Raw genomic sequence first — 24,471 nt, 5'->3', positions numbered from 1 at the left:
CTTTCCTGCTCAGTCATTCCAGATACCATCCTGCTTGTATAAAGATTTTTATAACAGTGTCAATCCCTTCTGAATCCCTGTAATGCAGATGTCAAACATGTTTTTATAAATAGTGGTAGTGTTTTCATATTGTACCTTTTTAGCAGAGATGTCCATTGTAAAGCATGCCAGATAGGAAGAAAATAAATCCTTTCCCAAAACTGGAAAGAAAAGATTCCTTGCAAAGCCTCAGTGTGGACTATAAATAAAAGATGTACTGGATTCTTGGTGTTGGGATGAATACAAGCTGGAACCAAGCATAAGCATTCAGACTGCCTGCCCAAGCACACAGGCTGAAGTTCTTGGTGTGTTTTCCCATTCTGATTTTAATGATAGTTTGTAATGCTAGTGTGAAAACCAAAATTCAGTGCCATGGGTTGTAAGGCATTTGTAAGTGTTGCAGGAAATGGGTTAATTTGAACTCAAGCTGTCCATAACAGCTTTGCTGTGGCCTTTTTTGGGTGACCTCACATATGAATAGATATTGTCACTGCACTGATCTGGTCCTTCCAATTTGTTTCCCATTATTTTTACCACTGAAATTGTTCCCTTTTAGATCCTCTCTCTGAAGCTGTCACACTTTTCATTGATGCTGAAGAACTCCATCTTTGGGCCAGTAATTGCCTTTGCTAAAAAATGCAGACTGATACCACAAGTCCTTGAAATCAAGTTCTTGATCAAGAGTTTTTGTTATTTAATATCTTGGAAATGAATGTCTAAAATCTAGTAAATATGTTTAAATATTCCTCCTGTTTTAACAATGGTTAATATGACAAAATGTCTGTGTAATAGAAGGCTGGAATTGTCATGAGATTTCTTGTTCTCTTCCAAAACAATGTTTGTGATACTCATCACACTTGCAGTCATAACAATTACAATATGTGCTATAGACATCTCAAAATTTTATTAAGACTTCAAACAAAATGTTTTCTACCATTGGAATAAACCAATTTTTCCATCATGAATGAGTTTTGAAAGTTGCATATTCTTAATAATTTATGATACTAAGTATGGAGGGAGAGGTTTATTTTTTGTCCCCAGTTATACCTAATTTCTGCTGAAATTGAGAAGTTAGGATCCGGTAGCTTTATCGATCTGTTTCTTCAGGAGTCTTTTTAGTACTAGACCCAGTCATCATTTTATCTTTAGTTCTATTTTTGGGGTTTTTATTTTTCAGTCCTGAACTCATAGTGCTTTTTCTTTCCAGCCATTTTGTTCAATAACTCTGAGTAACATTCAGGCATCTTTCTCTAAAACCCATCTTTTAGCTGATAATTTATCTCTCTCTACTGGTTTTTAATAGGTAGTCTAAACATGAGAAACTTTGATCTAGCCTTCACCACTAAAATATTTAAGCATCTGTGAGGTAATTTAAATACAACATTAACAACCTACCTTCTTTCCTGTTGCTTCATCCTACAGGAAATATTGTTTAATGCCTAATGCACATATAAAAATTGGTTTGAAAGAAGATAGATGGTTATTTATTCTTAGATACTACTAACTTCAATTCGTGTCAAAAAATTTATCTGCAGTATTTTTCTGCATGTCTCCCTTGCTAATCTGTCAGTTTTCCCCTTCTATTGAAATGTAGCTGCTGCTGGCAGTTGAGGTGGGAGTAGATGTAGATTAATTTCCATTATCCACCTTGCAAGAAGAAGTAATTTGTTCTTCTGGTTTTGCCTTCTTAGTATCAGGAATAAAATGGAGTCACTGATTTAAGTGCACCATAATTTGCTGTCTATCTGGAATATATTGTCATATGAACATGGCTCATCTGTAATTACTTCAGTTTATGGCCTCAAAAAATGCAAAAAAGAAGAGGAGGAATGTCATACTTTAAGTCCATCCTTCAGATTATTTCATTAAGCACAGATGCAGGGTTTGGGAGGTATAGGGAGGCTGGGAAGTCTTGGGGAATCTAATCAAAGAACATTTTGAGCTTGTAAGAGAAAGCTATGCTTTCCATGCAAATGTGTAGGTGTTTGTCCTCTTCTCTGACTTTGATTTTGGGAATTCGAGGCGTTTCTCAACAAGAACTTCTATAAACACTGCTAGAAAGACCTGAGTTTCTTGCTACTGCCAAAATTGGATGTCATTGATCCATTTCCATGAAAGAGAGTTTTCCTGGGAAGGTTATATGGAGCACAAAAACACAGCCATGTGTTGCAACCTACTTCTTCCATCTCAACCTTTTTTTTGGCTGAAGGATTTTTCTCATACACTGGACTAAAAAAAAAACAAAAAACAAAGCAAAAAACCAACAAACAGTGAAAAGAAACAAATGGTAGTAGGAGGTAGCAAAAGACAGTAAGAAAAATTTCATCTTTTGCTGCTGTTAAGAGGATATCAAGTGTTTTGTTTTCCTTTGCCTTGTAAGGAAAGTGTTTTGTGTTTTGATAAGTGTTTTGTTTATTATGCCTTTTTTTTTTTCCAGTTTGTGAAATTAAGAAGGTTGCTTGGTCTGCTCTTTATCCAGAAGCTCAGTCAGGGGCTGAGATCCATTTCCCTTGCAGTCAGTTCCGTTTGGGAGTGATGGGAGATAAATCACAGAAATGTGTGTGATCACCCTTCTCAGTCAAAGGGAGGCACATTAATATTTACAATTGTAGCATGACACTCACTGTCTTCATAGCTGTAACAGCAGATAATATAAGACCATCTGGGACTGAGCTGATGTCAGGTGCATTTACAGGCCTTCAGAAGAGGAGACAAGTACTCCTGGATCCAGATCATTGTAGTCATCTTGGTGTCAGCTTGTGCCTCATATTACTGAAATATGCTTTTTCATGTTAGAAAAATGTTTTTATATCTAACTCTGGAAGAGTTATAGCATGTGCTATCACTATAGCATGTGGATCCTTGACAGAATCAAAACTAAACATGCAAATGAGCTTCAGAAAGACATCCTTAAATCCTACAGGTTAAGGAGAGTATTAGTGCTTCTCCCTAATAGAGCAGGCCATTGCCTCTTCTAGCTTGGAGGTGACAGACCCCAGGTCCATTTCTGGGAGCTGGCCTGTGGTCCCAGCCCCCAGGAGGAGTCTGTCCCAGCAGGCACTGCTAGAGGCCTCATTGGCATGGCACAAGCAGGACATCATTCCACTGCCATGGGCTAATTTAACCATTTAGCAAAACTATTTTTGTTCTTATTATGAGCCTAGAGTTTTCTGTACTTGCTAAGATGTGTTTAGCTTCTGAGAAAGCAGTTACTATTTGTGGTTGTGGTCAGTATGTTTCCATCTGATGCTCACCTTTGACATCTATTGCAATGTCCTTTTCAGTGAGTTTCTTTCTTTTTTTTTTTTTTTAAAGTTTTGATGTTTAATTTGCTGAAGTTATTGTACAGGTGCCTGTGAAGAGCTAATAAAACTGACTACACAGCTCTGAATATACAAACTGGCACGTGCCTTCTTTGTTTCTTTAAATCATAGTGTGAATTTATTCCAGCACTGATTGGTTGGTCTGGTGTCCTGGGGTGGCTTTGTGATGTTTGTATCCCCAGCTGTCTGTTCTGTTTATGCTGGATGTTAAGTTCTGCACCTTCCAGGCTGTTCTGAGAGCAAGGTGGGCAAACAGGAGCGCGCAGTTTGTGCTCAGGAGCTGCACTCACTGCTCCACATTCCTGCTCCTGGACTGTGCTGTCTGCAGCACGGACAGACAGACAGCAGGACAGAGCTCTCCTTTGCTTTTAGTTAGTTTTCAGCTGGCTGAGGCAGAGCAGTTCCCTGGACAGTGGCTTTCCTTTTCCTTGGAGCTGTCCAGCCCAGCCCTGCTCTGAGCACCCAGCAGAGCCCCTGGAGCTCACACCTGGGCTCACCGGGGCCGGGGCATTTCCAGCTCAGGAGGGGCTGGGAGAGACTGAGCCAGCTGAGCTGCAGCCACAACAAGGACCTTCTGAGTTTGCCATCTCTTCAGAACAGAGAGAGGTTTTATTGTTTAATATTACTCATTTTTATGCCTGTGAATGCTTTGCTTGTTAAATAAACAGGTTTTTTCCTCTTTTCTCCAAGGAAATATTTTCCTGAACCAGTAGGGGGAAGGGCTCGAATCTGCTTTCTAGAGGAACTCCTTTTGGAGTTTCCTCCCAAATTTGCCCTAAACCAGTTTAAATTCAGCTGGGATGAGAACAATCCAGTTTGATGGCCTGGAGGAGGCAGTGGATACATGGCATGGAGTGTGTATTGCACCATTGCAAAGCTGAGTCTGATTCAGTGGATTCCTAAAGGTGCACTACAGTGTTCAGGTGGAGGAAGCACCTGAGTGTCTGGTTCAGAGCCATCTAATACTGATATTGAGCATGTCTAGTACTGATCAGCTGGCAGGCCAAGAATGAATTTATGTGACCCGTCCTTCATGGTAGGTACTAGTTTGGTATCAGCTTCTATTTTTCACATATTATTAGAAAGTTCATTCTTTTGAGGCTTTTCTCATTGTTAAATTCATTGGAAAATGGTAGAGCAAGTTCAGTTTTTTTCCTTCGTTAAGGAATTTGTGTATCACTTGCAAAATGAACTTGCCCTTGCTTGTTTCCAGTGTTTGAATGGCTTCTGCTGAAACCGATTTAAAACTGCAGGCAAGGTTCTGTGGAACAACACTCGTTCTTCCTAAATATCAAGAATAGAAATGTAATTGCTGTGACACTTGGAGCAGTTGCCTGACTGTGACTGATGTTCAGAAAGTAACAGGAGCCTCCTTATTGCTGAAGATACTTAGATGTATTGCTTGGATGTTTTTGTTTTGTTTTCATTTGGAAAATGTACAAAGGTCAGAGTATAAACACATGTGCTGCTTTAAAAATGTAAAGACCGAGCCAATAAGATGTACACATTTATTCCAGAAACCCTACTTTATATTTACTTCTGGCCAGGAACTGACACTGTTTAACTTGTGCTCTGCATTCCAGGACAAAACAGTTTATAGAGCTGTAGAACTACTTTTTTTCCAGATGAAGGAATGAATTTAGCTTTCCTTTTAGTGAGAGCCTTTAATGCAGTACATTTTAGGTACAATTTTTTCCCCCTCTAAAACTAGCCTTATGCCTTTCTTGCACAAAAATGTGTTTTAGAGATTGAGCAGTTGCAAGGTTTTCTAAGGATAACCTCTCCCTGTGTAGTTATTGTTTGATATGGGGTTCTGTGTTCCTAGAGTGAGGATCAGATGCATCTAACTGATTGAGCTTCAGGGAGTGGAAAGAAGATTGAAGTTTTGTAGCTCGTAGTTAGAAATTTACACAAATTCCAGTGAGAAAGTGAGGTGGAACTTGGCACTGGATACAAACCTGTCACTCTTTTCCTGCTTGAATCAAAAGAAATTTTAATCATACTTCTCAGTTTTAAAAAAGTGCTTTTGGTGATCAGTAGTTTTGATATCTAAGATAATACATGTTGCTTTTATTTGACTGCATTTTCTGTTGCCAGATCCCACGTATTTTATGGAACTTATTTGATTTCTAAGTAACTGCTTATTTTAAAAGCAAAAAGGAGAGCTTTGAAGTGGAGGTGTGAAACAAATGAAAGAGGCCTGTTTATCAGAATTACTGGCATGTCTGTAAAACTGGATGGTGATAATCTATAATACTTACAGAAATTTTAAGGTCGTGATACAAGAACACCTGCCTATAAAACTATATGCTATAGGAAATACATACTTGTCTGTTTTTAATAGACTGGCCTGATGAAGCTCTTGTAGTCCATCAAATTAGTGATAAAAACATTTTTTAATTGTTATATAGGGTGTAGTATAGTAATGGAGGGTAACTAACTTCCCATATCCTACCAGTCATAAGAAGTACTTAAAAATTGTGGGAAAAAATTTATTTTAATACTCTGTGGGTCTGGATGAAATCCACAAGACAAAGGAATTTGGACTGAAGGCTAGGCTTTTGTCTATTCTAATCTCATCCCTTGGTAACTATCCTTTAAGGAAGAAGAATGATCCACAAATTAAAAATAGGGCTCTGAGAGCTAAGACAAATTAGGTTAAATGTTTATGTGTGTCACAGTCTTGCTGTGTGCCTTTGAGTAATTTGCACTAGTGGCTGTAAATTGGCAAAATGGAATATTTGCCATTCCCAGCCTGCTGGGATCTTGTAGCAGTATGTATGTAAAGGATTGTGAAGGGCTCTTGTGTCATTGTTTGCCTACAATACTTGAAAAAAACTTATGTATTTGGGAGTCCAGGGCCCAATTGATGCAAGAATTTAAGAATTTTTTTGCCTGATGCATCATTTTTTTATGGCCACATATAGAAAATGATGGGTTTATCTTTGAAAGGTGCAGGAATACCTCAGCAATCAGCAAAGCCCTTTTAACAGAGGAGACCCCTATGATTTGTTTAGGCTACAAAGATTGCCCTTAAAAGTGTAATAAACCTGAGATTGCATTACTTGATTGTCATTTACCAAGCTGTTTATACAAAAGGTGCTTGTGGCTGTTAGCATGGGCTCCTGCCAGGTGACTGTTACAGAATCCTACCTTCAACCATGTGCTGTTATCGACTCTGCCTATAAAAGGTGAATAAATTTTTAGTCTTAAGTCACCATCTTTTCTTATAAAAAAAAAGTTGTCTGTTTTTGTAACTTCATGGGTTTTTTTAAAAAATCCACTATTAAGACAAAGAGTGTTCATCTCTTTTTTTCTTGCCCAAAATAATCCACTCATCTTCACTTGTAGTAACCTAATGTGAATGCTGGGAATGTAACTGAAAAGCAATATTTATCCTGACTTATGAATTGAATGTCCTTTAATTTCTGAAACTTCCTAAAGCAGTCTGTGTGGGTTTTGGTTTTTTTTTTTTTTTTTGAGAAAGCAAGACAGAAATGTTAGAAAATTCCAATTTAATTTACAAAAATGGATTGGGGTTTTTTTTCTGCTGAGGATTTAATGTAAAGCATGCATCTTCCAGTAAGGTGAAGATCTTTGTGTATACTTGAATATCCAGTGTATCTTTGTGGATACTTGAATATCCAGATCACTAGGCCAGTCTGCTTTTCAGCATGCTTGTTTGCACATTGTCTTGGCTTCAAGAGAAGAAATTTTAGTGCTTGCCCTTGGAATATGGCATAGCCTGGAAAGTAGGACTTTTTTTTTCCAGAGGTGTGGGCTGCTAGTCTGCCATGTACCCAGTCAGGCAGTGTTTTCTTTTCCTTTTTTAATGCACTCTGGACATTTTCTGTTTACCTGATCTCAAAGAAATAGAATTTCTTGAAAGGCAGTGTAGGTTGTGGGAAGACTATCAGGACAAGCAGCACTTTGTCATACACAGATTAAAGCATTTCTGCCATTTCCCAGAGCAGAGAGTCTGGCAATATTCCAGATTATCTGCATCTGCTAGTCTGCCTTTATTCTAGCTCTGTATATTCCTGGTCAGTACCCAAATCTTGGATCATATTCCCAGGTAGGTAAGTGTAAATAGACAGTGTGAAAGTGTGTGTTGGACTTCTGGGATGGGTCTACAGGAGAGGAGTCTTTGGGTCATAACCCATTTGCTATGGTTGGCTGTAGCTGTATTTCAGGTAATGGTGTCATGATCACATGTAATTTTGCTATGGAATCTGAAGTGGAAGCATAGTAGGTTTTTTTGTTGTGGGTGTTTTGTTGTTTTTTTTTTTTTTTTTTTTTTTGGGTTTTTTTGTTTTGGTTTGGTTTTTGTTTGGTTGGGTTTTTTTGTTTTGTAAAGCCCTCTGTTGGAAGACTGTTATATTATGCCAAGAATTATTTCATTGCCTGATGACTAATCAGCCTGCTGGAGAGTTTTGCTATCAAGAGTCACAGAAAGTTGGCCCCTGCTAGGAATCTCACAGATAGTTACTGAAGGAAGTCAGGACAATGTTCTCAAGCATCCCTAGCCAGGGAAAGAACAAAATGGGTGTGAAAGTGACTGTGATGCTGAACTTTACTTACAAGAGATGCAACTTTTCAAGTGCTGCCCAAAGTATTGAGCAAAGCAGAGAAATGCTGAAAAATCCACTACCTGCCATTACTAGACATTTCTGAATGTGATCCACAAGTAATGGAGCTGAAAGACATAATGGGATTTAGTTTACATTGTGGGGTGCTTTTAACATTACTGCAGTATCAAGAAAAGAAATTATAGAAGGTACATCTTTGTATCTGTGCTTTGAATACCCCTTTTCCCAGGGAATGTTGTTCAGGTGCTGCCAGTAATCTCTGTTTCACATGAACACAACAGAAGGTACTGAAATAAATGGGTGTCTGCAGTTTCCTTTGCCACTCCTCAGCTCACTTGCATGAGTCAATTTGTTCAGAACAGAAAAGGGATGTCCTATTAATCTATAAGGTCTGTTCAGCTGTGGGATCTCTCTGACCTCTCCATTCTCTTGAAAAAATGAGTTATTTGCCCTCAAAGATTTCATAATTGAGGCACAGGTAGGAAGCAGTTTGAGAATAAAGACTAGATACATAAAGAGGCTCAAGTGGCAATATTTGGCATCATTATGCACAAGTTACACCTTTGGGGCACAAAAATCTTACCACCAAGTCAGGGTGTAGTCCTGGAATGTTCTGGGGATGTTCTGTGTTGTTACTGTGGAAGAGAAAAACAGTGTAGGCCTGGAGAAAGATGCTAAATGACTTACATGTACTATGTTAGGTGCTGTTTGCCTCTTGGCACTGGGACAGTCACATGCAGCAGCTTGGGTCTGTGTTTGATCATGGTCGTATAAATGTATGTATCATGATACAACAAAATTATCATGACTGAGTAGGAGACAGAAACTGGGCTGTGCAACGTATTGTGCTGTGAGCTGCAACATGTTCTGCATGCCTGCGTTTGCTAGAAGAGAGAGTGACAACAGGGTAACATGATTGAAAACTGAGGGCTAAACGTTCCAGGAAGAATTTCAGGATCAGGATGGTGTGATCATGGAGATGAGGCCCATGCTCTGTTTGCTCTTTGGTCAGTTGTTAGCCATCACAATGGATCTCACAAGGGAATGGGTCTGAGTCCTGCCTGGTCACTTGGAAAGTAGCTATCCCTGATTGTCACCATTCTTTACCTGCCCACGTCAGGGGAGAACAACTCCCAGCTGTTCAGTTTGGAAGTGCCATTTGTAAGATCCTCAGTTCATTGTTGACAGCATAATATGTCAATGTGGTGCTCCTTAGAGAGAACAAAAATTTGTTTTATTTTAAGTCACAGTAGCTCACTGTTGATGGATTTTTCTTGTTATTTGCCGTCCTTCAGTTGCTTTGGGACATCTCCCATATCTTCAGCAGCAGCTGATTGCATTGCTGCTGAAGCAATGTCAACAGGCCAGCATGCAGCTAACTCAAAAATTAAGCCTGTGAAGATTTGTGGAGTCACTTAGGTATCACTGTCACCAGGCTTTTTGGGTAAATTTCTCTATGCCCTTCCATGGCTCATACAGCCATTCATTAAAGTCAACCTGAACCACACCTGGGCTCTCTATAATTAGAGATCATCGGAGGTCTTGTGGATGTGGGTAGTGATTCTGACTGTTGGAAAGGGAAGTAGATGCCTGTATTACTCAAGTTGAATCTGTATCTCACCTTCTCCTTGGACTCCCATTGTCCCACACGTGTGCAGGGGTAGATGAGAGCAGATGCTGTCATGGTATCCAAGGCCTGTTTTGAAGTGAGTGCAGCTGCCAGCACCAGTTGTGCTTTATTCACTTGCCCTGAGAGCTGTAAAGGCCAAATCACAGAGGGTGCTTTGGCCAGCAGATTCACTGCCATCCCCTGTAGCTGCTTGCAGTAATTTAGCACTGCATGTATATGGGAAGGGAACAGTGAAATAGTTTGAATTTTGTCTTTTCCCTCCTCTCCTACCTTTGACTCAAACTCTCAGATCTTTACACAAGGTTTTTTGTAGCCCAGGCTTTTATTGCTGGTGTTGCCCAGGTCTGTAGCCTAAGAGTACAGGCATTAGCTGGAAACAGAAAAACAAAACCCAGAAGTATCCCAAACCTGTTCTCAGAAGCTTAGGGAAGGTGTCAGCCACCAAGTTAGGTGACTTCAGTAGGTGTGTTGCAAGCTGGTGTGAGGGTACTGGGACTTGTTCATTTGGTACTGTTTCACCAACTGCTTTGGTTGGCTGCCAGACATGGACAGTTTGTCTAAAGTGGGGATTATGTTATTTGTAGTCTAACCAGTGGAACATCTGATTAGGAAATGGGTGGTAGGCTCTGCCTGTGGACTGTTAGATGTTTTGTTACTCAGCATGCTGTATTCAAGGAAGCACTGTCCTGCCATCAGTATCACCCACAAGCTGCTTCTCTGTGGTAGGAGTGAGGACAAGATATTTCTTAAGAGCTTCCCTTTTTGGCCATGGATTTTCCAGTTAGATGCTTATATTTATTTTGTTTGGGTAGGGTTTTTTTCAAATTGGTTTTCTGAAGCAGCTGTTCTCATTATATTAAAGCAATAACACTTGGGGTTTGGGCTTTAAATTTTTTTTCTTTACTGTCACTGTGCTTTCTGATGAGGTACATCTCTCAGCCTGTCTCTAAAACCAAATGTGGAAAATGTGCTTTGCCTCATTATCTGAAAGCTAACAAAATTGTATATTTTAGATCTGAATAGCTGAGAATTCATTATCATGAATGCAAGAGAAACTCCCTTTAAGTACGTAATGTTCTTAAAATGTGGAAACTTTAAAATATGCATCAAATCCAAAATCTTAGATTCACCAGGAAGTGAATAAGCAGGCAATGCAGATTGCAGATTATACATATTCATATACTTCTTCATCAAGGTATTTTGTACAACACATTTCTGCCAAGGCAGTCCTAGGAACCAAGCAGAGTCTTTGTAGAAAATCTTTGCTTTGGAAAGTTTTAGTGGTGTTTGCCCAAGTAGGATTTGTTGTAATAACCTGATAGCAAAGTGATGAAAACATGAAAAATAGTAGGAAAACCTGAGTCTCAAAAGCTTTGAGGCTTTAGATTAAACATGGGTAGTATGAATGTGTATGGGAGAAAGCAGTTATGTTCACCATTGTCAAATGATATAAAATAGATGAGATAATTATAAACTCTACACAAAAGTACACTCCTTCAGAGAAGAATACTGACATCTTCTCCAGCCCACTTCCACCAGTGAGATTGCAATGTTATTCCTTTGTAATAAATATATCTTGTCAAGAGACAAAGACAGGCCAAAATTTTGTAAAAAATAAACCAATCAAACAAACCAACCCTCCCCCCAACAAAGGACCTAAAGCACGGTTATGTAATGGCTAAGAGAAGGAAATCAGGAGAACAAGTCATTCATGTAAAACCTTCAGTGCTCTAGTTTTCAGTTTGACAGAAATATTGTTTCAAGGACGGGTACAGATTTTTTTATTTCATGAGATGGTGAACCTGAAGCAATTATGCCAATTTGATCCTTTACAGGATCCCAGCTGATCTGGACATTGCTGGTAGAGCTTTGGCAGAATTACCAGTTTTTCTTGTGTTCTGATAGGGAACATGCATACATTAGTGTATATGCTCCAGGCAGCAAAATTAGAAAGCAGAAAAGAACATGAAATGGATCTAAATGCCTGTGCAGCAGTGTTAGAAAGCAAATAACCACAATATTCCTAAAATAGCTTGTGAAATTTCAAGTGAGAGGAAGCCATTTAGAGATGGTAAGAAGGCAAGCATTACTGACGTTTTCTGTCAGATTGTTTGGTAGCAATTGTAAGCCGTGCTCTGCCTGTAGCAGAATATCCCTTGGAGATGGTAATAAATTAGCAAAGCAGGATGTCACTGCTAGTGATGTTGGGTGTAGTGATCATGTTAAAAAAAACTCAACAAACAAGAAAAGCCCAACATATTCTGCTAGGGCAGAAATAAAAACAGAATCTTCTAGGTAGTGACCCCCTGCTGAAGCAGGGCTGCAGGTCTGGAGTCTTGGCCCTGTGGGAAGGACTGGGGCTTTGTACTCAGGGCATGGCCCAGGAAGGCTGATCTGTCCCTCAGACATTTATTCCATTGGTACTTTTAGGCTCAGTTTTCCTTTCAAAAGGTGTGAAACATGCCAATCACTTGTTTTTAAATTTTTAAAAGTTTAATAGTAATAAAATGGTTATAAAAATAGTAATACAATTAGAGTAATAATAATTTGGACAATTTGGATTAGGACAATATGAGACAATAGAGACGAAGAGTTATGGACGTCCGAGTACCTTTATCTGGGCAGTACAAGCCTGAAAAAGGACACACGTTAACAGAGGATTAACCCTTAAAAACAATAACCTGTTGCATGTTCATACACCTCATACATGATGCATAAATTCAATTCAAACACAGGATTCTGTCTGGTCATTGTCAGCTTCTTCCTCTTAATCCTAAACGGTGTCTTCATGGCTGAGCAAGGCAGGAAGAAGTTCATTTCTTCTGATAAGAGAGCAATAAATTCTCTTTCTCTGAAAGATTTAGGTGTCCTGTGGCTGCTATCTCAGTGTGAGTCCTTTCTTTAGAAAAAAAAGTATCTTACATAGCATGTTTTTTGTTTTAACATTTTGATGTAACCTAAAACTATATTTAACACACTACTTAAGAGAATTAATACAGCATTACTTTCTAACACAACACATATAGTATTTATTTTAATATTTGCGAAAAGCCAATCGTAAAATACGCATTTTTTACAAAAGGTATTGTCTCTGACACTACTACTTTTCGTCATACATCCTGAGTAATCCAGGGTTGAGGGCAGCAAGTGCTCCAAACCAAGATTTCCACAGATGTACACATCTGCTTCTACACAGACAAATTCTAACACAAATTAACTTTTTTGCCCTGTGGTATTACAGAAGATTAGAAATATTGCTATAAATTTTATATATTTGTTTCCTCTTATCTAGATCACTGATTACTTTTAATCAGATAATGACCAAGTGTACTGGTCACAAGCAATAATGAGGATGAATTTCTAAGAACAAACATGCTAAGTAACAGGATACATATGCATAGAAAAACTCATCAACATCTTCACTTCGTTGCTTTAACAAGGGACATTAATCTGAAAGAATAGATGTAAAAACTAAAAAAAAAAAAAAAAGCCTAAAATCTTGATCAAGCTGTTTAGGTGGAAAAAGATCAGCATTTGATTCCCAATAATGAGCTGTGACAGCCCATTTCACTGTGTTGGGTCATTGGTCTAACATATCAGGCAGCTATTTAATTTTTTTATTTTCAGTGTTTGTAATTACATACAGCATCAATTATTCATAAGAGTTCAAATCTTTTTAACTGATGTAAGTAGGAGAGACTTATTTACGTCACTTTCAAGGTTCTGTGTTCTGACAGGTTAAATAAACAACTTGCAGAGTAACTCCAGCCAGAGTTGGTTTCATTGGGCCCCAGCTTCACTGCCCTGTGCAGGCACACACAGCACAGGGGATCAGCAGGAGGAGGCAGAGATGTGCACATCCCTGCAGGGCTGTGATCTTGTGTCCTGGGATGGCTGCTGTGCCTGGAGTGCTGGAATGGAAGGACAGGGCTCTTTAGGAAGGACAGACAGGAGACATGAGGGGAGGGTGCTGCCCTCATGGCAGTGACCAGCTGGAGGGCATGGAGCAAAGTCTGGGGGAAAGAGGAGAGAGCCTGTGGGTCAGGATTAAAGGGAGGGCAGGGACAGGGGACATTGCACTGGGGTCTGCTACAGCTGCCAGGCCAGGAAGCACAGGAGGTCCTCTATGGGTGTTCTCACATTCAGAACTCCTGGTGTGTGGGATTCACATTCTCTGAACCTGAGAGAAGCAGAGAAAAGAATGATCAAAACGATTCTTATCTCAATTGCTGCCCCTCTTGTTCACAAGTGGAATGCACTGTGAAAGATTGTTTACCTGAAGGGAATTTGTAATTGGATTCTGGTGTGAGTTTTTGATTAATTGACCAATTGAATCCGTGTGTGTGTGTGTTGGGACTGTTGGGTTTCAGTCATGAGATTTTGTGCAGTTGAGTGAAGTTGGGTAGTTGTGCAGATTCAGTTTAATGTAATATAATATAGAATAGCATAGTATAATAAAGTAATTAATTAGCCCTTTGATATCCATGGAGTCCTCCTTGTCTTTCTCCCTGCCATGGGGGTCACTTTATTTCTGATACTGGTGTTCATGGGGAACTTCATCCACCCCAGCATCTGCTGGAAGGACAGCACAGTAGAGCATAAGCGATTCCAGGAGATGCCGGGAATGCCTTGGTGGTAACTCCTCCAAGGGACAGGGGAGCCAGCAAGGAGAGGTTCTGTGCTGGACTTTGTTCTCACCAGCAGTAGGATCTGGAGGGGAATGTGACTCTCCAGTGCAGCCTGGGCTGCAGTGACCATGAAGTGGTGGAGTTTGAGATCCTGAGGGTGGTGATCAGGGTGCACAGCAAGCTCAATACCCTGGACTTCAGCAGAGCAGATTTTGGCCTATTTGGGGATTTGCTTGATAGAGTGCCATGGGAGAAAGTCCTGGAGGGAAGAGAAGCCTGAGACAGGTGGTTAATATTCAAGAGTTACCTCCTCCAAGCTGAGGGGTGATGCATCCTAACAAAGAGAAAATCTGGTAAAAATGCTAGGAGGCCTCTGTGGATGAACAAAGAGCTCCTGGACAAACTCAAACACAAAAAAGAAGCCTACAGCTGGTGGAAGCAAGGACAGGTAGCCTGAGAAGAATACAGAGAGATTGTCTGAGCAGCCAGGAAAACTGGTTAGGAAAGATAAAGCCCTGAAAGAAGTAAGTCTGATCAGGGATACCAAGGGCAGCAAGGAAAGCTTCTATAGATATGTTTGTGATAAAAGTAAGACCAGGGAAAATGTGGGCCTTCTCCAGAAGGAAATAGGAGATTATCTGTATATGGAGAAGGACATGGTACACAACAATTTTATTGCTTTAATCTTTGCTGGCAAATGCTCCAGCCACAGCACTCAAGTTGCAGAAGACTTCAAGTCCCAGAAGGGACTGGGAGAATGAAGAATCACCCACTGTAGGAGGCCAGGTTCAATATTTTCTGAGGAACCTGAATGTGCCCAGGTTAGTGGGACCTGATGAGATGCATCCATGGACTCCAAGGGAACTGTCCAGGGAAGTGGCTAGGCCACTGTCCATCAAATTTGAGAAGTCATGGCAGTCAGTGAAGTTTTACTGACTGGAAAAAGGAAAACATAAGCCCCTTTTCTAAAAATGGGAAAAAAAGGAAGACCTGGGGAACTACAGGCTAGTCAGTTGTACCTCAGCAGATGCATACAGTGAGATATTCTTGTTTCTGTGCATTTCAATCCTTTTATAGATGTATTGATGTCTGCAAAGACAGCAATAATTATGTATGTATTTGTTTTGGTACAGATGGTTTTAAAATCTCTAAATGTCATTTTAAATTGAAAAATAAATATATTTTAAGCCATCCCATGAGATGAAGCCATTTTTTCTTGCCAACATCTACTTTTCTTGCAACAGGCAAATAATTCTCTCTCTGTTTTTCTCCCAGTAGCACATAAATGCTGCCACTATAGTGTTGTTTCTCCCTCATCTTTGGCTTCTCAGTGAGTCTACAGGATTCACTGAAAGCCTGTGATACCTTCATGCCTCACTGCCTGCATTCTGCTCTGTATGGGAATGCACCTGTCTGTGTGCACTCTGTCTCCCTGGCTACAGAGCAGACTCAACTCCTTAGGGAGCCCTTTCCTCCTAAAGTGTGTGCTTGCAATGCCTTCCAACAGCATACCTTTCTTTGCATGGAGCCAGATCCCTCTGTGTGCAGATCCCACCCTTTTAGGAACTGTGAGTGTTCTTCACTGAGGTTAGTCAGAGCTTTGGAGTGGGCTTCACATGTTCTTGAGATGTTAAGATTTGTTTATTGGGAAATTTGGGGCAGTGTTGCTGTCTAACCTGTCAGGTTCTTTGGCTGACTGGTACATACAGGAAGCACCTATTCTCTTTGTATAAAGGCCAAGCCTATGTGCTGTTGTTCTTCCATTTTGTTTTTAATAAAAAAATCCTCTTCTGAGACTGACTTATTTGGTGAGGGAAATAATAAAACATAACTCATGTATTTCATCATTGAAATATTACCATTGCTGTTAAATTTCCAGGTTGAAATACAAGTATTTTGAAAGCTATGCTCTAACTACTGTACTGCCAGGACTGTTTGTCTTCCAGATAATAGCTGTGTATTTGCTGTGCTCATCCCTTCTTCTCACGCCTCACGGTTGTCATGTCCTTTCACAGAGAAAAGACAAGAGCCATTCTCCATAGACCTGGCAACCCTTTGTCAGAGTCATTTCTTCAAACTGTCAGTGAGTTTGTCATGCTTTCCTGGAGATTTTTGTATCAGTGTGAAGGTACATTAACATAACTGTATTGTCTTGTGTTGGTCTCAGCCTCTGAAACAATCATTCTACCTGGATTAATCCTGAACTAAAATTAAAAAGTTTCCTGTGATGGAGGGAAATTAGAAAGGCTCCAAATTATTGTTATTATCCATGGTGTCCCAGCCTGTCATTGTAATGTGGAGTTAACTGTGTTTCCTCCATTTGGGACATAAAAACATGAATCTGACTAAAGCATTTATTTTAGAGAGGCATTCATTTAGATTTGATTTGCCCTTTTTCTGATTAGGTCATTCTAATTAATAATCTGTTTGTGAAAGAAGACAAGTGAATATAAATTAGCGTAATATTGCAATAAGTGTAATTCAAAATTTTCTGAAAGTTGAGACCTTTGAGAAATAGGTAAGCTTGGAACTGAAAAGGTGGAACATATACTGCCCATGATCCTCATCAGTTAAAATTTAGCCTGGGATTTTGAGGTATATGATGAAAGGACCATAGGTAAATCAAGAATAACTCTACTGAAAACAGTAGAGTCAAATGTAATGAAATCAGACAGTGTGTTGAGAGCAGGTTCTCAGCCTATTGTCCAAATTTGCACTAGGTTTGACCCACTGACCTCAGTGGTGTCCTTGAGAGCTTTAACACACTTTTGCCCTCAAAAGAATATAAAAAAATGTATGATTTGGATATGTCACTTGTTTCCTAAGCTCACCTGGGGCATTTGCACTTTCCACACAAGGAAAACACATTATGGTGTGGATTCTTTTCTTTCTCTATCCATTAAGCTACATTAGTAGTATTCCTGCTTTATAAGTAAGAATGGGGTCTGGGGGCTATGGGGTGCTAAATTGAAGATTTTAAACATGTAATAGCTTTGTTTAATTTTTGAGGTTTTTGGGGTTTTTTTAAGGGGTTTTAGTCCTTTGCCATATGAAGAAATTGCAGTGGCTAAGTCAAAGTGAGGTTTGTGGAAAGTGTTCTAATTTTTACTGACACTGAAGATTAATCACTAATCCCCTGCCAGCCTTTGTCACTGTGAGCAGGCATTTTGGCTTTGTGTGTTTTTCTCTAAAAGAGCATCACCTTGAGTTGCTGGAAGTGTGGCAGGAGAGTGAGCAGTGTCCTGTTGTCCCCCAGGCAGCTGCGGGGAGTGGGGTGTGCTCACCCTGGCTTGGGCACACGCGGGGTTCCCTGCTCTCTGCAGCACACCTGGGGATGTGTCTTGGCTGTGGTTTGCAGACCTGCAGGCAGCACCAGTTTACAGCTCTGGCTGTCAGAGTGCTCAGGCACGTCCTTATCAGCTCCTGATAGGCACAGCCTCTTCTTGAATCCCAGGCTTACAGTCCCTGACTTCTTAGGAAGGCTGCATATCTAATGTCTGTGCTGCCTTTAGCTTCTTATTCCAGGTGACATTAATGGCACAAGAATCTCTGGCAGTTTCTGAAGCAAAAAGATTTAAATTGTGAGTTTGCAAAAAGAGACAGCTCAGGCTATCAGAACAGGTTAACCGTCTGGAGGATGCCCAGTTAGGATCCTTTCGTAGCATTATCTTCTTAGTCTTGATTCTCTACAAACCCCCCCACAGACTCCCATTTCCTGCTCTGCTTACAAATTATGCTGCTCTTGATCATTTACCAATTATTTATATTTACTTGCTTGATCTGTATTGCCAAAATATTTCAGAAGCTGTACTTCCATACAGTTCTCCGAGCAAGGATTTTCAAACAGGAATTTCAGTTGCTAACAAGTGACAGATTGTGGAATTCTCTCTTATGTAGTGCTAAGAATCAAACTACTGGAATATGTCATGTAAGTTTGTGCACTTTCAAATGGTAATTTAATCAAAACTTATCAGGATACAGACCTCTGTCATTTCTCTCTCATACATGCCCATCCCACCCCCTGATTATTTTCCCCTGTGAAGTTTGTAATAGATTTTGGTTGAAACAAAGTAGAACATGAAGAGTCACAGTCAATATTGGAGTGACATCATGCTTATAAACAAGATTCTCTGTGCACAGCTGTACATTATTTGTTGTGATGCAGCACTCTTTCTAATACTGTAAAAAATATTAAATGTCACTGGACATATTCTGAATTTATCTGTATGTCTGTTTATGCCTTTTATTGGGAAAAATCCTGCCTTTTACAAGGGTGAGGTTTTGCAATCCATGAGTTTTGTTCCTTCTATATTTTGCACAGGTTAGTGAGGATGTGTGTGGCACTCGAGTTACTGAGTTACTTTTCTAGCAAGTTGTTTGAATTGAATCATTTTGAGCAACCAGCCCTCAGCACAGTGTGACTATAACCTTTAAGATGAAGTATATTTTTGCTGTGGAGTTACCTTCAGTAGCCACGTGGGCATTGCCTCATTCCCTTCCCACGTTTAGTCCTGCTGGAAAGCCGGAGCTGTGAGCTGCCTGCATCAGCACTGCTGCATCTGGCCTGGTATCTGGGATGGGGCAGCCCTCCCACAAGGCTGCCTGGGTTTCACATTGTGGGGAGCAGCCCTTGGGCAGCCTGCAGAGCACAGAGCCAGCTGCTCTCTGCTGTGCCTGCTCTGAGAGTCCTGAGAAACTGTGTGTGCACATGGAGGAGAGGGGAGCAGAGTGTTGGGAAGCAGCTGGAGCCGCAGCAGGGTGGAAATCACAATGCCTAAGCACCACTTCTGTGTGTGTGTAGCTCAGGATTTGAACCTGTGGATTTAAGTACAGTATTCCTGTGTCCTGTGAGTGGGATTTCAAAGGTGCCCTCATAATTCAGCCTGGATGCCAAGACTGTCTCCTGGCATCCCTGTCTCTCTGGGTGCCACTTCCACTTGAGCTGTGTGAATCAGGACAGTCATCTCAGTCCAAACCTGGGAGTCAGCCTAACTCAGATCTCAGTAAGGATGGTGGCTAAAAATAGCTATCCAGGGAAGGTGGTAATCACAGGCAGAATTAGTAGTGTTTCTTCCCTGGGAATCTCTCTGCTGTTCCTGGTGCTGTGTGGCTCCAGGAGGAGCATTTAATGTCCCTCACTGAATATTTCTGCCATTGATTTGTCCATTTGTTTCTGAGACAAGACTTTCCACTTCTGACATGTTTGAAAGATAATTTAGTATTTGTTTTATGCCTCAAGAAAAATGCATCTTAGACTTTCTTTTGCCCACCTTACTATGCTTACCCTGCCAGACATGACCTGCTTGACCACTCATCTACTTTGTACTGAAAACACCTAAATTCCCGTAGGGATGATTATTATCTGAGACTTTCTTGTGTGCTAATGCTTCCACCTTTCTGGACAACAGAAGTATTTTGTGATTTGCTACCAGAAAAATAGAGAGTAGTTCAACTTGCTCCATGACAAAGAACTGTGGATTCTGTTTTTAAATCTCCCAGTAACACATTTGGATGACCTCCATGAAATCCCAGTCTGGGCAGGAAGACTTTGTCTGGCTGCTGCTGAAACACTGATTATTAACATAAGCTCAAAAATAATTGCTGATCAAGGTTCTGACATTCTTGTTTTTTTTTTCCTAACAGTAAATAATTTGTAAAATCTGTTGCACAATAAACTAAGCTTCTTGTAACCAAATAAAAGAGTGAATTTGGAATTATGTAGGTGAAAAAGAACCTTTTTCTTTGACAATCCCAGTAACTTGTTTCAAATTATCTTAGTTTCATGCTACATGTTCCATTTTTTTTTTGATGTGCTGAGGTAGCTGTCTAGAGGAGTTAAATCTTCATATCTACAGATTATGTACAGAACTGACAGCCAAAGCCCTCCCTGAGTTTGGAGAAAGCTTCTGAATGGGAGCAAAACATTATTTTATGCTTTCTTGTTAAAAATATGTCAGGTTCCAATTTTTTTTTAATATGAACACGTCTGCTGAGACCTGCTGCAAATTTATTTGCTTGAGGAAACAACTCAGCCATCTGATGGTGACTGTCATGACTGATGTCCTGAAATGAATTTGACCCAGAACAGTGGTGACAAAATAAACAGTTCTGAAGGATTAAACAGCCCCCATATTACAAAACAGCAGTTGCATAAAATATGCTGTCTGTTTTGATAAAAATGTGTCTACATTTTTTGTCTTTTTATTTAAAGAAAAATTGTTCGGGGGAATTAGAGTTCATGTTTCAGAATAACTTTGCTGGTTATGTTACTCTTGTGCTCACCTGTTTGGGATTTGTAACAGCTTATTAACCAAATAATAACATTATTTCCTTCCTTGTGGCTAACACTCCAAACCTCTGTACTTGGGTTTCCCAGTGTATTTTTTTGCCGCTTGGACCTGTCACTCCTGTATGTGCTTGTACAAACCATCTGTGACTGTGGTTCACAAATTGTAGCTTTGCTCTGGTTTTTTGTCCCCAAAGGAATAAGAAGTCAGTCTGCATCTCAGGCTGTTGTTACTGTCTCTTCTGTTTTCTCAGCAATTTTTATCTCTTGGCTTAGGGGTTCAAGACATGATGCATAACTCCCATGTAAAATTCAGTGGGTTAAAATAAAAAGGTTAATACTTTTCATTTTTCAGTTCTGTATAAACATGAAGAGCAGTTTTTAAGGTTGAATATTAATAAGCACTGTAAGGGCATACATTTTTAATGTGGCTGCTGCCCACATTTGAAATTAGGTCATTCAGATTTTCTTCTTGCTCTTTATTCCAGCAGTTAATACATCACATGAAAGTAGAGTTCAAGACCAGTGGTTTTTACTAATTAGAAGTCTGAAGGTTGTATTTGCAAGGCAAAACATAAAACTATTTATCTATTTTATCTCTAGTAACTCTTGAAGGAGCTGGTAAACTAGAAATGAAATAGAGGCAAAGCCATGTGTTTTAAGTCGTGTTTTGCAGTCTCTCCCAGTTGGAAACAAGACAGGAGTCTGATTACAAATGTTTGCAGCATGCAGTTGGAGATGTGCCAGGATGGCACTATAAAACATTTGCACTGGGGTTTTGGTGGGGGTTGGCATTGTTATTGACTTACCTAAGGAGTTTTAAAGGTTAGTCAAAGCAAAAGTTGATGTTTTAATGGGATTACAAATTGATCTTTTTCTCTATAGGAGTATCTTTAATGCCAGATTTCCAATAGGTGTGTTTTGTAAAAATTGAGTAATTTTTTTACATACCCTGCTTGCATTATTGTTTGCAAGATGCCAATTTCTGTGCGCTCCATAAATATTGGAGATGCAGATCTAAATGTTTCACATCTGCTCATGAACAGCAGTAAGCAACAGTAACTCTTAGAAAGCTGAAAATGGTCACAAAAGCTTTTTAGTTACTATGTACCATCTCCTGCAAAGCTACTTAAAAGTTAAAGGGAATACAAATGGATTCTTATAAAAATACAAAAATAATGCTTATCTGGTGTTTGTAGTTGTCACACTTGGAATGAAGTAGAACATTGTTGTGTTTGAAGCAAGTTAGAGTACTATAAAAATAATCAAAATGTTGTTTTCTTTCAGCTCCAGCGGTAAACCGATTCACCAGACGTGCATCAGGTAAGGGGAATGAAATTCCTTTTGTCTACATAATAGCTGAAACAATGTGCTGACAGTGACTGTCCTGTAAAATGTAATATGACATTTGTCAAAGTTCTTTAAATATGTCAGACTTGGGCTAACCTCTAATTTGTTACCTGCTATACTGAAAAATGTAGCCAAGGTTTCAGGTCACGGAACTTGCACGAGCCCTTCTTGTTAGTAAAAACCTAAGCTTTTTTTTAAACTCCCCCTCCCTCCCCCTTAAAGAAAATAATTTCAGTTCTAGCAGATCTAAAGGCTGAAAGCAAGAACTGAATGTAATCTGAATGTAAGCAGGGTTACTTTGCTTACCCCACAGACAGCCTGAAACTGCAATTTCGTGATCACCTATGCATGAAGAAATGTTCAGCTGTGTTGGAAATCTCAGTGTTGTCCAAACCCAGGCTGGTTTGTGTGCGTGCTGTGTTGTTGTGCTGTGCAGAGCTGGCACACTGGGTCTGGAAGCACCATTCCTGTGGGGGTGCTGTGTGGTTGTGTTGGGTGTGCACCTGCCTTGCCTGGTGCTGGTTTGTGCATTCTTCAAGATAACTTGGTTCTTGCTGGCTCAGAGAACTCTTTACCTTATTTCCATTACATATAACAGATCCCTCCACATTAGGTATCATTAAAAGTTGATATTCTTGGTCTTTCCTTATTGTTCTTCTGTGTCATGTCCTTTAGGCTTAATTTTTGAGGGCTTTTTTTTTTCTGAATTGTGAGCCCCAGTATCTGTATCTTACTTGTTTGAAGTACTATGAATCTGAAAATGTGGCATAAAAGTCACCATGAAATGTAATGAGACTCATGGCTGACTCATAAGAGTCAGGAGAGCAGGAGATGTGAGCTATTCCTAGTCATTTCAGTATGCCATATTCAGTATAAAATGCTCTTTGTTTTCAACTTCAGGTCATTTTAAATAAATGTATTTCATAATGCAGTAATTCTATCCAGACTTCTAGTTTTGGTTGTTACAACCTCAGTCAGGTAGTCCCTTGTCAATGTAAAAATAGTAGTGAAAATCCTCAGGATTATTGAGGAACTGCAGCGGAAAAAGGAGGTTTGCAGGATTGGTGCATAGCAAAGGAGGTTTGCATTATATTGGTGCAATATAATACAATCACACAATGGTTTGGGTTGGAAGGAATCTCAAAGATCACCCAGTTCCAATCCCCTGCCATGGACAGGGACACCTTCCACTATCTCAGGTTCCTCAGAGCCCTGTCCAGCCTGGCCTTGGACACTTCAGGGATGGGACATCCACATCCACAGCCAACCTGTGCCAGTGCCTGACCACCTTCACATTGGTAGCACAAAGCAAGAAAATGTAATGAATTCCAAATATTCTGATGCTCTAAGTTATGATAATACTTCATGAGGTACTGTAGCCTGAAATGAAAGGAATGATTTGTTAACTGGTGCTCAGCAACAGTGAGCAGGGCTCTATGCAAATCACATTTCATGTTTTAAGGAGAGTTCTACTGTGACTGATTGATAGCTGACAGTAATGAATGCAGTCCTTCTAACAGATGTGTGATAAGCTTTTGCATTTAGAGTTTGATTGTTTGAAAAGCTAATACTTGCACACAAAAAGGCCCCAATCAGTTATTCTTAATGTTTATTTAATATTAAATTAACATTTATTTTTAAAAGGAAACTAAAAGCATGCTATAAGTCTGAAATTTTGTGCAATTATTGGGGAAGTAATTTCTGTGGGGAATTAATATTTCATGTATTTTGGTCTTGTTGTGAGAGATAGAACAGTTATCTTATTCAGAATAATGAGTCAGGTGGTGTAGTAAATCAGATGTAAATCATGTGAATACATTTCAAGCTAGAACAAGGAAATGCTGCTGTCCACTATGTGTACTATTTTATTAAGTTAGTGGTAGCTTTAATAGTTAAAATGGCTATTTTTTCAAACAAGAAAGCCTGTGAAAGGTGATGGTTCTTACTTTTCTTCTTAAATGATAAATGACTGTCAGAGAAGTACAGTACATTTAAGAAACTTGATTGTTAAAATATAAAATTAAAAACATAAATCAAACTATGCTGATAATATAAACATTTCACAGGGATGTTTGCAGTCCTTACCATGTTTTTAAATACTTTGTTTTTAATTGAACAGTTGTCTGTAGATTAAGGCAATCAAGACACCTTGCAAGGGGAAAAGTTAGATGGTAGCTGTTGGGTTTGGGTTTTTTATGCTTGGTAGCTTAACAGCCTTCTGTAGTCAAAGCTGATTCTCATGTTTAGGAAATGCCATATGTATTATGTAGGCAGACCAAATGAAATGTAGGGGTTTTTTTCCTCAAATATGAGCTTCTCCTAATTTTAGGCTGTTTGGCTAAGAGCTATTTTAAAATTTGAAATGTGCAATATTGTAGATTCTTGACCGCTTTTGAAGATTTTCTTCTGGTGAATATTTCTCCAAGGTAGCGGTGAATATTAGGAGAGTTAGCTCTAGAATGTGGTTTCATGTTGCATGTGATTAATGATATTGCAGACTGATTCTGGTGTGTGTGACTTCAGGGTGCCTCTTTGTCGTGCCTCTGCCTAGAGGTTCTCTCTACTTCTCTTGCACAGACCTGGGAGTTGTGCTGCCTGAGGGTGGATTGATTTAAATAAAGCAGAA

At 39.6% G+C, this 24,471-nt stretch overlaps 1 protein-coding gene across 1 annotated transcript in view; it reads left to right on the top strand.

Annotated features, from left to right (window-relative positions):
* Window positions 1–24,471, top strand: part of PRKAR2B (protein kinase cAMP-dependent type II regulatory subunit beta) — a 76,443-nt gene that overhangs the window by 8,610 nt on the left and 43,362 nt on the right. The window contains exon 2 of the mRNA XM_030960225.1: window positions 21,783–21,818. Coding sequence (XP_030816085.1) covers window positions 21,783–21,818 — 36 coding nt within the window. The remainder of the gene's footprint in view (window positions 1–21,782; window positions 21,819–24,471) is intronic.

This window comes from Camarhynchus parvulus, chromosome 1A, assembly GCF_901933205.1.
Source record: "Camarhynchus parvulus chromosome 1A, STF_HiC, whole genome shotgun sequence".
Classification (NCBI taxonomy): Eukaryota; Metazoa; Chordata; class Aves; order Passeriformes; family Thraupidae; genus Camarhynchus; species Camarhynchus parvulus.
This window is presented reverse-complemented; position numbering and strand designations above follow the sequence as displayed.